This window comes from Nelumbo nucifera, chromosome 6 (genome assembly GCF_055504915.1).
Source record: "Nelumbo nucifera cultivar China Antique chromosome 6, China Antique-T2T, whole genome shotgun sequence".
Lineage (NCBI taxonomy): Eukaryota > Viridiplantae > Streptophyta > Magnoliopsida > Proteales > Nelumbonaceae > Nelumbo > Nelumbo nucifera.
In genome coordinates this window covers 57,634,174-57,647,708 of record NC_142654.1, presented here as the reverse complement: position 1 = coordinate 57,647,708, position 13,535 = coordinate 57,634,174, and the positions used below count along the sequence as shown (strand labels likewise).

Below are 13,535 nucleotides of genomic sequence, written 5' to 3'. Positions count from 1 at the left end.
ATCCAAATCCGGCTGAAAATCCGCATCTGTATACCCTTGGATCTGTAGTGAACTACCATCGAATACCAGACAAAACTCTTTTGTCCTTCGAAGGTACTTAAGTATGCATTTCACAATAGTCCAATGCTCTTGCCCTGGGTTGGCCTGGAATCTGCTTACTACACTCACTGCCTGGGCGATGTCAGGACGAGTGCACAACATGGCATACATGATGCACCGGCTGAGGCATAGGGAACGTCTTTCATGCTCTCGATCTCCTCAGAGGTCTTTGGAGACATCTTCTTGGAGAGATTGACTCCATGCCTGAAAGGAACATTTCCTTTCTTGGAGTTTTCCATGCTGTATCTCTTGACTATTTTGTCAATATAAACAGATTGGGATAATCATATTATCCGCTTCGATATATCTCTATAGAGTCGAAGACCCAGTATATAGGAGGCTTCTCCAAGGTCTTTCATGGAGAATTACTGTGATAGCCATACTTTTATCGTAGTTAACATTCCCACATCATTCCCAATGAGCAGAATGTCATCTACATACAGAACCAGAAACATAACCTTGTCACCACTGGTCTTCCTGTAAACATAGGGTTCATCCGGATTTTGCTCAAAATCAAACTTTTTGACCGTAGAGTCAAATCGGATGTTCCAACTTCTAGAAGCTTGCTTGAGTCCATATATGGATCTATTCAACTTACAGACCATGTGTTCCTGACCCGCAGCTACAAAACCTTGCGGTTGCTGCATATAGATATCTTCAGTAAGATCTCCATTAGGAACACAGTTTTGACATCCATCTGCCAAATCTCATAGTCATAGTAAGCTGCTACAGCTAGTAGGATCCTAATGGATTTAAGCATGGCCACGGGCAAAAAGGTTTCCTCATAATCGATGCCTTCTTTTTGAGTGTATCCTTTCGCCACCAGACGAGCTTTGTAGGTCTTAACCCTGCCATCGGGGCCCTTCTTCCTCTTGTAGATCCATTTGCAACCAATTGCTTTTACCCCGGAGGGCGGATCCACTAGAGTCCAGATTCCATTGGTTTCTATTGAGTCCATCTCAGCTCTCATGGCATCTACCCATTTAAGGGAGTCTATGTCCAACATAGCTTCCGTATAAGTTACGGGATCCTCTTCACTAGTCAAGGTTTCGACCAGGTAACTATCCTGATCGTAACCAAAACGAACCGGTGGCCTGGACACTCGGGTAGATCTTCTAGGTTGGTCACTACCTGGAACTTGTGGGACACCTCCTACGCATCTGAGCTCTCCTCATCAAGAACAATTTCCTGACGAAGATTGTCCAGGATGTAGTCATTTCCAAGAATTGTGCATTTCGACTGCAGAACACCTTCCACTCACTTGGATCATAGAATAGGTAGCCCACTGAGCCCTTTGGGTAGCCTACGAATAGGCAACGACTGGTATTGGATTCCAATTTGTCTGGATTCGTTCTTTTAACGTGAGCCGGACAACCCCAAATCTTCAAGTGTCGTACACTTGGTTTCTTTCCGGTCCAAAGCTCATAGGGAGTCTTAGGAACCGATTTGGTTGGAACCCGGTTCAGCACGTATATCGCAGTCTCTAATCCGTATCCCTAAAAGGATGTGGGTAACTCTGAATGGATGAGAAGTGACTGGACCATATCTAATAGGGTCCTATTCCTCCTCTCTGAAACACCGTTAAGTTGTGGTGTAGTAGGAGGAGCTAACTGTGATACTATCCCGTTTACCTTTAAGTAGTCCCTGAATTCGTCAAAGAGATATTCGCCGCCTCGATCTGATCGAAGGGACTTAATTTCTCTCCCTAACTATTTCTCGACCTCTTGTCTGAACTCTTTGAACTTTTCAAAGGATTCAGACTTATGTCTCATTAGGTACACGTAACCATACCAAGAATAGTCATCAGTGAATGTAATGAAATACATGTGTTGGTTACGGGTCCTAACACTCAGGGGATCACATACATCAGTATGTATAAGGTCAAGCGTGCCTGTACATCTTTCAGGCTTACTATTAAATGGCCTCTTTGTCATCTTACCTTGAAGGCAAGGCTCACAAGTGGGAAGATCTTCTACAGTTAGAAAATCCAAAGGACCATCCTTTACCAGTCTTGTGATTCGGTCAATACCGATATGGCCAAGTCGGTAATGCCACAGGCACGTGGGATTAACTGTATCACGTGCTCTTTTCTTGGGGATTTCGGCCGACGTAGTTTCGACTATGTTAGTTTCTAGAGAAGGATGTAGAACATAAAGACCGTTCTCCAGTTCCCTATATGCGATGAATTTATTGTTTTTTTTAATAGTAATCGTATTACTGAAAAAGACAGAATATCCATCCGCACACAGTTTTGAGACAAAAATCAAATTTCTTCTTAGATTTTGCACAAAAAGACAATCTTTAAGTACAATATTTCCTTCTCTAATTTTTAATTCTACGGTGCCTATTGCCATAGCTGCAACGCTTGTAGAAGTTCCCAAGTAGAGCATCACTTCTCCATCATTCAGCCTTCTGCTTACCTTGAACCCCTACAGTGAGTTACACGCATGAGAAGAAGAGAATACTCCAAGACTATTTCAACTCGTGGGCTAGGGAAACCAGCTCGCTCCAACAAGAACTGCCCCAAAGACCAACCTTGATGAGGGTCACCTCGAAATACTCCTAAGAGCTTGCTACAAAGTAGCTCGCTGCGCGACAAGGTAGCTCGCTACAAAGTAACTCGCGACTAAGCAACGTGACGCTCTCAGGAAGCTTCTATCTGACAAGACCGTACTCGTCAGACTGCACCATGTCTCTCAACTGACAGCGCAGTCCCTGCCTATTTGACAATCTGCACCCACGTCTTTCGACAGATGGTGGCGTGCTTGTTCCTTTAAAACGTGTCACTCATCCAAGCGGGTAGTACATTATAATAATCACCTGCGCAGCCCTTGCAGGTAACGACTACGGTAGGAGCCCAGTGGCGATTACGCCCGATTTGACAAGAATGCTCCTATAAAAGCCCTTTTATCGAAGAGGAGAACTCTCTCTCGAATTAGATCTGAACTTGGACTCTTACTTGCTCATGAGCTAATCTCGAGACATAGTGATCTAGCGCGACCTACACTCTTAGCTTTTTACACTCTTTTCTTCCTCCCATCGTTCTAACTTAAAATTTGGAGTATTCCCGCCGGGCAAATCCCCCGGGGATCCTTCATCTTCCTCTTCTCAGGTGTCATTCGTTGCCAACAAGGTGCCAGTCAGCAGCCAGTTAGGAGTGCCCGGATCGTGCCGCATCAAATGTAACTCTCTCACCTCCAATATACTATTCCACAAATTAGGTGTAAAGAAAATGGTGTGAGTACTTTTCTATGAAAGAATAGTTGCATGTTGGCCAAGCATAGATCCTGAATCTTAGTGGACCAGGTTTTACAGAGTTGCTTGCACAGCTGTGTGGGTCCCTTTGGAGTATGCCAAACATTAGCCCTGGAGAGAGATTCTAAATGTGCATCGTTTTGCTTTCTTTTCTAGAAACGTCATAGAAATGGACCACATTACTATTTATATCTTTTCTTGATTTATAAGAATCATAAGGAATGAAAGAAAAATTAAAACTGAAAACAAAACAAAGATCTCTGTATTTCATTGCATATTAAAATTAATATATACCATTACAATTTCTATTTTTTTACAGTTTATTATACTAAATTCAAGAAATTAATCCAATGATTTACCAATAGGCAACAACAATCAAGATTTGAGCTTCTCGATTATGAACCAATTAAGATGGAGTATTGAGTAAAGCAAAAGAAAAACCAAAACTTCAAATATTTTGTTAGTTTGAATGAACAATGTAGTTGCATTTCTTTACCTGTCTACACTTGGACTTCATGAAAAGATAATCCAAACCCTTTAGGAGAAACTTCAAGACACTTTGTATACAAACAGTTGATGTTGTCTGATATGAGGTGTCTCGAATCAAGATCACAGTCAAATAATCTTGTCAACTGGCGAAACTGAGGTAGAAGAACGAATTCACACAGCAAGATCTGAAACAAGAAATTGATCAGAGGCCCGAGGAGTTGTTCCCCGGGTAGGCACTCCAACGTGCAAGTCAATAATGGGAGATGGATGGTCTGGCCGAACAGTTGAGAGAAACTTGCTGGTCCGAGTAGAGGCAGAGTAACAGTATGGAGGCTGAAGAGTCAAAAGTTCCTTACCTTGAGCGAGGGTTACCTACTTAAAGCCAAGAATCCGTATCCTATTCAGATGAGTTTTTCGGGGTTGTCAGGGATAAGGTTGTCCGTTGAGGCCTTCGGGATAAGTCTTAATCATCGGCGGAGCTGTCCTCCTTATCCATGCAGGGTTCTCCTTTCTTGGTCGCGCTTATCCATCCTACGTGGTGCTAACGTGGCCGAAGAGATAAGATGGCCGTGGAGGTGACACGCGGGGCCAATTCAACCATAACCCAAATACAGCAAGATGTATATCGTGCAAAAAATATAATCTAAAACAAAGGTGAGATTTTGGAATGAAATCTTGGACATATATTTGTCAGATTCATGGGAATGGGGAGATGAAACTTGGTTTGAACTGAAAATATTTATATGGATCAATAAGGCTGCGTTTAGTTTAAAGGAAAAAGTAGGGAAAGGCAGTTTGTGTAGATTTCCCTCCCTTTCCCTTCTTTTCCCCATCTTTTTCTTCAAACCAAACGTAGCCTAAAAGAACTTAGTGTCAGTTCAAAGAAATTGATGCTCAAAATGTTGAAGTTTTGAGAATAAAAAACAGAAAAAAAGATAAAAGTAATGTTGTTGGCTTGGTGTTGGAAGAGAGAGTACGAAGTATTCGAATTCATTGTGGATGGCTCAATTGAGATTGACCTCTAGGCTCTCGGCTCTGTGTGCTTTGAGGGTTCACGGAATTAGTCTTTTTTTTTTTTTTTTCAAATTGAGTGAAGGAGATGAGATCGGCTTCAGTCAGTGCTGGGCCCTTCGAACAACCTTTACAGCCTTCCATGGGGAGATATTCCCAATGCAAGGCTATAAAGGTTTTCGAACAGGCCTTGCACCGACTGAATCGAGATCGGCTTCAGTCAGTGCAAGTCCTGTTCAACATCGTTCGAACAGCCTTTACAGCTTTGCATCGGGAACATTTTCGTACTTATATGTTTTATTTTATGGGAAAATATTCCTAATGCAAAGCTATAATAGTTGTTCGAACGGGTATTGCACCAACTTTATCCGGTTTCGAAGAAGATGATTTAAATGGAGTTTTAGGCCCAATTTTTATTAGGTATTTATACGGATTTGCTAAATGGGTCATTTTATTTTAAATTCTACTTAAAATAAATAAAAAAGAATTAAATCTAGTAAAATGTATCTAATAAAAACTAATAAAATTAAATCTAATAAAAATCAAAACGAAACAAGTTTATCTAACAAAAAAAATAAAATTCATTTAAATATAATTTAGAATAATAAAAGTTAACAAACATTATGGAAAAATTAATAGAAGTTTATCTAACAATAAAAATCCAAAAACAATGTAAGGGTTAGGAATTGGAGTCTGCTCCTTACAAAGCCCTCCTCAAATTGCCCTCACAGCCATTCCAACTGTGTATATATTGAAAAAATCTCTCATGAATAGTATAATAACACACGTACTGTGAGGTTGGTGTGAGGAACGCTCTACAAGGAGGAATAGCTAGACTCCAAGGTTAGAATCGATTTGAATTTTGCCCAATTGAATATGTCATAAGTAAAAAAATGTAATAAAGTGGTCCTTGGCACCCAAAATTTGAACTAAAATGTTAAAAGGATCATTTTTAGTGTTCCTCCGACTCCCAAAATTAAAAATTTTGTTTAATTCTATAATAGACCCAAACCTTGCCACCCTATTTTCCTACACAGCATACCTCTTCTACTCCCACGTCATTTTCTCGTTTAACTCCGCACGCAGTTGGAAGGTGCTGTGACAATGGTGTGAGGACTGAATCCAAATTCATCTGCCGTCTGCCCTAGTTGTGACCGTTCTTTGATCCCTTGGAGGAGGATATTGCATACGGAGATTTCTGCAACAAAGAATATGCAGATCGATGCACCTACTAATTTGTTGTCAATCCAAGGAGCGATGATGCCGCAATTGACTGATTTTGATATTATGAAGACTAATTAGACCGGTGAAGGGAGTATGAATCATTCGACCGTTGATGCCACAATTGCCTGATTTATTTTCTCGACCGTTAAAACCAAAATCTGTGCATGCATGGCGGGTATCATTAATGTTAATTCCAATCCGATGGTTTCAAACCTTTCAGTTTTGATGTGATATACCCGACCGTTGAACTTCTAACAGTCACTGCAGGGAGAACCAAGGAACCCAGCAACGGTCTGGATTTTGGACGTCCTGATGGATGATGAGCGTGCCACTGCCATGAGTATTATTATTATAAAGCCGGTCTTGCTTCGAGGAGAGGCCACTTCCTCTGGTTTTGCCATTACTATAGTCTCTCTCTCTCTCTCTCTCTCTCTATACATGCACAGAGTGCTTTCATGGTGGAAATGCCCCCAGTGACTAAAAAGCTGCGACAGCCTAGACCAATTGCTGAAACAAAAATACGTAGAATGACAAGCCATCGACGGAACAGACCTTCCTTCTTCAAAGTTTTGATCGCCCCCAACTTCTCCAGACTGCTGGTGAGAAGAGAGGATTTTCTTTAGTACGTGTAGCTCCTATATGTTGTATTTAATTTGACATTTTCTTCATTTTTCCTTTTAATTTTTGTAGAGGATACCGCCACCTTTCATGAAGCATTTCAGTGGATCAGTGCCCAAAACATTCATCCTCAGAAGTCCAACCGGAAAACTTTGGTCTGTAAGGGTGAAAAGGATTGAAAAACAATTCTACTTTGAAAAGGGTTGGCAGAGATTTGTGAAACATCATCGATTGGTGGCAGGGGACCTCTTAGTTTTCAGCTATCATGGTGATTCCAGATTCACTGTTAAAATATACGACACGAGCTCTTGCGAAAAGGAATTGCCTTTTCTGCTTTCTTCATCATCAGCTCAGACAACCACTTCCACTCAGAGTGGTCAGAGTAATCTCCGGCCAAAGAACAAAAAGCAAGGCAAAACAAAGACCGAATCCACCACCAAAGCAATTGTTTCTACTAGTAAAGGTAATGGTGATGAGTTTTTCTTCAGCACAATACTCACAGTCGTTATCCATGCAACGCTTCTCATATTCATGATATATATGGACGCAGTTGGCCGTGCTACACCAAGGAGGCAACCAAGAAACGAGGCGATTAAAGCAGCCTCTTCGTACAAAACAGAATTCCCACAGTTTGCATCACTGTGTGGCAAGACTAGCAGAAGTCACATGGTGCGTTTTGGTCCTAAACTTCTAATTTTCGATATTCATCTTTGGACTGTCAGAGGAAAGATGCTTATATATTGTTGTTTCAAATGTCTCACCCAATTTGAATTTCTTCTGTTTATGGTGGTGCACGAAATTAATGAAGATGATTCCAAAGGCGGTGACGAAAGAGGTAGGGCTGACAAGCGAGGGGAAAGCCATGCTTTGGGATCCTCGGGGGAGGTCGTGGAGCGTCAGAGTTCATCCAAGGAGCGATGGCCGAGCTGATATTTCAGGCGGGTGGCCTGCCTTTCGGAAAGCCAACAACATAGTACAAGGTGATGCCTGCAATTTTGAGTTCATCCGAGGGCCTGGGGTCGTAATCTGTGTCAACATTTTCCGGGAGGCTGCAGGATTTGGAGAACTCGCACACTTTTCTAACCAGATACCACGCGCACCTCCACCTTCTACGGCCACAGTGCTGAAAGCGTTGCCATGTATCACAGAAGAGGACGTATCTGAAACAGATGCTGGCGGTAGTGGGGAAGTCACTTCTGTGGAACTCAAGTAGAAAAGCAGAAAATATTACTTTTGAACTTTCTTTTTTGGGTTCATCAATCAATCACCTTAATTAATTATTTAGATGGTAGAATCAAAGGAATTAATGCATCTTTTTATCTGGTTGAAACTGAGTGCATCAAGGTGTAATTTTGGCATGCAGTTGAACAGGGTTATAATGTTTTAATTTTTCTGTAAAAAATGTCAGAGAGGCAAATGGCCTTTAATTTGGTGTGATTGACAAATCTTTTACTGCTCTGACATCCATATTTGAACCAGGGGATTTCCTCTGACATGGATCTAGTTATGGCTGCAAATCAATATCAGTTTTATCTGAATCTGAACTTGAATTTAGTTTAGGTAACAGCCGATTTAAATTTCATCAGATGCATAAAATTGAAAATGCTGACAACGGACAACCCCGCTTAAATGATGACTGCGGATTGAGGGCTCGACAGTCAAGACTTTCTTTCTTTCACTGTCAGTCTATCTTGAGACTGGCTGAAATGATGGTTAATTTTCAACTTCTCGAGAACTAACAAAGATGGAAGCATAGCGTCTCTCTGAGATTTACTGGTTGGATTTCGCCGCCCTTCTGGAGGTTGGTCGTCGTATACGTTGGCAGAAACAATGAACCGTCGCCGTAGTTGCCAAGATAGCTCCGATGTTTCATCAATCTCCTGGGTAAAGAGTTTTCATTTCTTCAAGATAATCCATTCCTCCATTCTTCAACAACGACAACTTGTAAGTCTCTCTCTCTCTCTCTCTCTCTCTATCTGGCTTTTGTTACCGGTACACGATGATGTTATCCATGTGAGATTTCTGTTTGTTTAGAATGTATGAGGCATCAACTCCCCTTCTTCCTCTACTGCCTCGTTACCTCCTGCCCATTCTCTGCACCAAAAATCTCAATCCCAATGATCTAGAGTTAGAGTTAGACTGTGACTGTGCTGTCCTCATCTCCATCCAGTTCTCTGTCTTGCGTCGGACCTTGCCCTGGTTTTGATCCAGATGGTAGGCCCCAAATGAGGTTTGCTCTGTGTCATAGGCTCCATGTGGGTCCTTTTTCCACACTGAGCCATCTTGGGATCCTAATCCAAATTTAACCCAACACAACTCGGATTGTATAGGAGGAACCTCCCTTTTCAACTCACTGGGAAGACTGAGCCAGTTGCTCCTTTTTTTTTTTTTTTTAAACAGGTGATCCCAGAAAAGTTTGTGAGGAAATTGAGGGGAAATCTCTCTACTGTTGCAGTCCTTACCGTTCCCAGTGGTAAAGTATGGAGAATAGGGTTGAAGAAGGTGAATGGAAAACTATGGTTCCAGAAGGGTTGGCAAGAGTTCGTAGAGTATCATTCTTTAGGCGAAGGGCACGTCTTGGTTTTTAGATATGAAGGGAATTCACATTTTCATGTCCTTATATTTGATACCACAGCCTCTGAGATAGAGTATCCATGTGATCATACTGAGAATCATTTAGAAACCAGCCTGATACCATGCAAGGTAAAGGAAGAAATATTGCAAGAGGATTCTCTGGAAATCTTGGATGTTTTTCCACCTTCCCTGGGAAACCCTGCTTCTCTAGCTACTCCAAGCAGTAAGGGTGTCATTAAGGAACGACTAGAAGATCAATGCACGACTAGAGGAAGAAGAGAAAATCACCCAAGATGGTCAAGGAAAAGTGAGCCGAGTTGTGGAACAAAGAACCATGGCAATGGCAATCCACATCCACAAGCATCGAGTACTCCTTCTGTTGGGCATAAAGGTAGAATTGAATTTAATCCAGTGAGAAACTTTCGAAGTTGAAATTGAATCATTTGAACCATCACTCGATCAAGATTCTAGGTTTGGTAAAAAACTGTTGACTTGATCAAAAACCGCTCGACCTGAACAATCAAACCATGACTTCAACCTGGAGGCAAAAACGGTTTGGCCTCCGGATAATGTCTTTGCATTATAGTTTTAATTTGGAGTTTAGAACATTATCTCATCTCTTTTGATTAATTTGTTGAGTGCAAAGGGATGCATGGTTTTGCAGAGACGGAAAAAAAGAGTGCAATCACAAGTGGAACCAAAAGGCGCCCTGATTCTAGGGCTTTTGCAACGAGGGGTTTGACAATCCAAGAAAGAAGTAGAGTTGGTAAAGCTGCAAGAGCATTTAAGTCCAAGAATCCTTTCGTCTCGGTTATTATGCGTCCATCATATGTTGGTGGAGGAGGAAGAGGATGCAGTCTGGTCAGCTCCTTGGCTTATTCCTAAAACAAATATCAAAACTCCTATCTAAAACATCATTCCCAGATGGGAATATCTGCAAAATCTTCACATGGATTTAGAAAGGGTTGAATAGAGTAGAGAGATTAACAAGTTTTTTTTTTTTTTTAATTAGGTAGATAGTGTAGTATAGTGATCTACTGAAACATGAAATCATGGTCGTGCAGGATCTACCAATGGAGTTCTGTAGGATATATTTGACAGAGGAGATGCAGAGGAACATCAAAATGGAGGATTCTGACGGGAGATCGTGGTCCGCCCGGCTTTTCTTTGAAGGAAATGGTGCAGTGAGGATATGCAAAGGTTGGCGTAAGTTTGTGCGGGAAAACCATTTGAAATTAGGTGACATCTGCATCTTTGAGCTGGTTGAAAGAAACCCTGTCAAGCTGAAAATTGTCATCTTTCGGATGGCTGAGAATTAGATTACCCCTAGTCCCTAAGACACCAGTTTATATCCAACAGATATAATGTAGGTAAGCTTATTCCGTAAACAATTAGGGAAATTCTCTTAAGTTATCTCTGAGTTTTAGCAGTTTTTAATATTTGCAAAATCCCTTAAATACAGTTGACAATCATTAACCACTAGGGATGTCAACGAATTGGGTTTGGTATGGGTTTGTCTCAATCCTAACCTAGCCCTTCAGTGTCCCAATCCCAACCCAACATGACCTGATTCAAAAATACATCATTATGAACTTGCCCTGTAGCCTTTAAATTGTATGTTTTAACAAATTTTGAAAACTTGAAAGCTTTTCTTTATAGATTCTAAGGTATTACTTTTTTTATTTAAAGAAGGGGAGGAAACCAAAATCAACATGTAGAGAAATCCCAACTTTTGCAGTGTAGGGATAAAGAAGTCAAACTGTCAAACGACGAACAGTGAAAATTAACAATTGTTGCAGTGTAGGGATAAAGAGAAAAAAAAGGAGAAAAGAAGAAAATAAGAAAGAAAAATGAAGAGCAAGGAAAGATGGGGAGAAAGAGAGAAAAAGAAAGGAGTGTCCATCGGTCTTCTCGGCTGACTGAACCAGTCTCCATTTAACTTTCACCTAACCTGAGCATCGAAGTGAAAGTGAAATGGGTGATGATGGAACAGCAACTGCCAGCTCCCATTTCCAAGTTCACCCAAATCTGCATTACTTGATCAAAAACCCAAAGAGAAAACTGGAACCCTCACTTTATTTAGTGGAAAATTAGAAATCAGACGAAGATATAAAGTTGATATTTACTTCAAAAGATATCGGCTATACTGCAATGTTTCGAAAAACGATACGGAATGTTTCGAACTGGCCACTGGCTTTTTTGGATTGACGTTTCAACTGTCTGGTCCAAGTGGATGGCCTGTTTTGACAAAATAAATTAAAAAATAAAAAATAATTAAAATTTAAAGGCCAAAAACCATTTAAACGGTTTGACTGTTTGGATCAACGGTTTTTGGCCAGGACTGGGTTTGGGGTAAAATGGAATCAATTGCCTGAATGATTCCCAAGTCGAATGGTCTGACTGTCTCAACAGCGATTCAAAAACCATGCTACACTGAGAAGGCGTTACCTCTAATGGTTGATGATTGTGAAAAGTTTACCAACAGTGTCGACTGGTAATAGGAAAAACAAAGCAGTTGACCTCTCCTTTAATATATATACTAACTGAATAGAAATCATGTGCTCTCAAACTCTATAAATTGAGTTCCCTCTTGATGTTTTCCCTGTTTTCTTCACGCTTGACACTATAACCAGCAAACCAATCCAAGCATATGGAGAGGTTGCAAAGCTAGTAGAGTGGCTACTATGTCTCTAGTTCTTTTTTAAAGCTATCGACTGAACGCGGGAACAGATTTTGCATGTATCAGAAATGATGAAGCCGTTATTGCTAGTAAACTATCAGAGGTGTTGCTATGTCTCTAGTACTTCAAATTAAAGATCATGCAGTTACAGACCATGGGTGTTGCATGCAGACTTCTCTATTATACTCAAATTGGTTATATGCAAAGCCAAATCTCTTCAGAGTGGGAACACAACAAAGACAATATTTTTATAAGGAGGCATTATTGGCAATCTTCTGTTCCTGATATGGGGTTGTAAATCTGTTATATTGTTAATGGGTTTGTTGGATGTGAAAAGGCTAAATCGGCTAAACTAAAAAAATTTCATTGATTCATAAGACAAACTTCAACCCACTCTGTACACTTGCACAAAACTAGATGACTTAGTAGAAATCTGAAACCAACATTACATACTCACCTATGATGTTGATGAAGGTCAAAAGTGTTGGATCCCTACTATCGATGATAGCTTGAAGCTCAACAAGTGTAATTGGAAACTAGATCTGCAAGAAAAATGCTTTCAAAGGGCTTGGGTGGATTTTCGAGGTAAGGAACTTCGACGTTCAAGTGAGTATCGAACTCTTCAAGGCGGTAGAAATCAATAGGGCAGGAATCAAAACGAGAGTGTGTGTGCATATATGTAAGTGTTCCTTCTTATACCTTATATGGACCTCGAGGCTTGGTTGAGGCGTGTCTGACATGTTCAGGCATTGCGGGTGTTCCTATTCACTTCCCCACGAAGCAGGGGTGAGCGGGCTTATTGTTGCCAAGTAGGCATTGTGTCCAATTATCTTTTGGGCCAGTTATCCGGTGTGAATGGAGAAGAATAAAAGTGTGCCATATGGGTTGAAGGCGTGTTGAGGCCGGAGAGGTCCCTTAGATTGTGGGCTGCCCAGGTCTAACAAGTAGGTTGAGAGTATAGTCAAATTGAGAGAGTGCTCTAGGCCAATAGGTCAATTTGTCAGGGTGTGTTCAAGTAGGGTTTTGCCACATGTGTTATTGAGGTGCCATAAAGTCGTTGCCATGTGGTCGAATATCATTGGAGGGATAAATTGTCCCTCATCAATTGCCCCCCACTTCCAATCTCAAGGTGAATAGCTCAAGTGATGGAAGTAGTTTGGCTTGGGTCGAGTTATCAAAATGTCATGGATTCACATCGGTTTGGGATTGTCTAGCAAGTCATGTCGCCTTCTGCATGGATTTCATGCAAAAATTAGCTATCACAAATGCCAACAAATATACTAATCTAAATTTGGACCTTAATAGATGAATTGTTGCAACCTTCCGGACTATCAGATCAAAGATACCTCAATCGTAAATGATCCGCTATCCCCATCTATCAATAGTGAGGCCAAGGGGGTCCATTTGCACTTGTTCACTATGGAGGAGCGTTGTAGAGAGGTTGAAGAGATCAACGTGTGGTAGGAGAATACGGTTAGAGGTAGGTCGGTTTGGTCCCTTAGCCTTTCTTGGTGAGTTTCCCTCTCTTCTTTACAATTATGTCTAGTTTTGGGTTTGAGGGTGAGGAGCGAGCTGGCGCCTAGGT

General features: G+C 41.1%; 2 protein-coding genes across 3 annotated transcripts; both read left to right on the top strand.

Moving 5' to 3' along the window:
- Positions 1 to 6,449: 6,449 nt before the first annotated feature.
- LOC104601973 (putative B3 domain-containing protein Os03g0621600) lies at positions 6,450 to 8,234 on the top strand. The gene is made up of 4 exons (XM_010265495.2): positions 6,450 to 6,677; positions 6,769 to 7,159; positions 7,247 to 7,365; positions 7,505 to 8,234. The coding sequence occupies exons 1-4, from the start codon at positions 6,534 to 6,536 to the stop codon at positions 7,907 to 7,909; spliced, it is 1,059 nt and encodes a 352-aa protein (XP_010263797.1). The 5' UTR covers positions 6,450 to 6,533; the 3' UTR covers positions 7,910 to 8,234.
- Positions 8,235 to 8,323: 89 nt separating this feature from the next.
- Positions 8,324 to 10,925, top strand: LOC104601974 (B3 domain-containing transcription factor VRN1-like). Of its 2 annotated transcripts, none has more exons than XM_010265497.3 (4): positions 8,324 to 8,640; positions 9,097 to 9,661; positions 9,935 to 10,131; positions 10,335 to 10,925. In XM_010265497.3, exons 1-4 carry the CDS (start codon positions 8,527 to 8,529, stop codon positions 10,587 to 10,589), a joined length of 1,131 nt encoding a protein of 376 aa, XP_010263799.1. In that variant the 5' UTR covers positions 8,324 to 8,526; the 3' UTR covers positions 10,590 to 10,925. The 2 variants fall into 2 exon arrangements, with proteins under 2 accessions (XP_010263799.1, XP_010263798.1); XM_010265496.3 differs by having other exon boundaries at positions 9,917 to 10,131; positions 10,335 to 10,735.
- Positions 10,926 to 13,535: the final 2,610 nt, after the last annotated feature.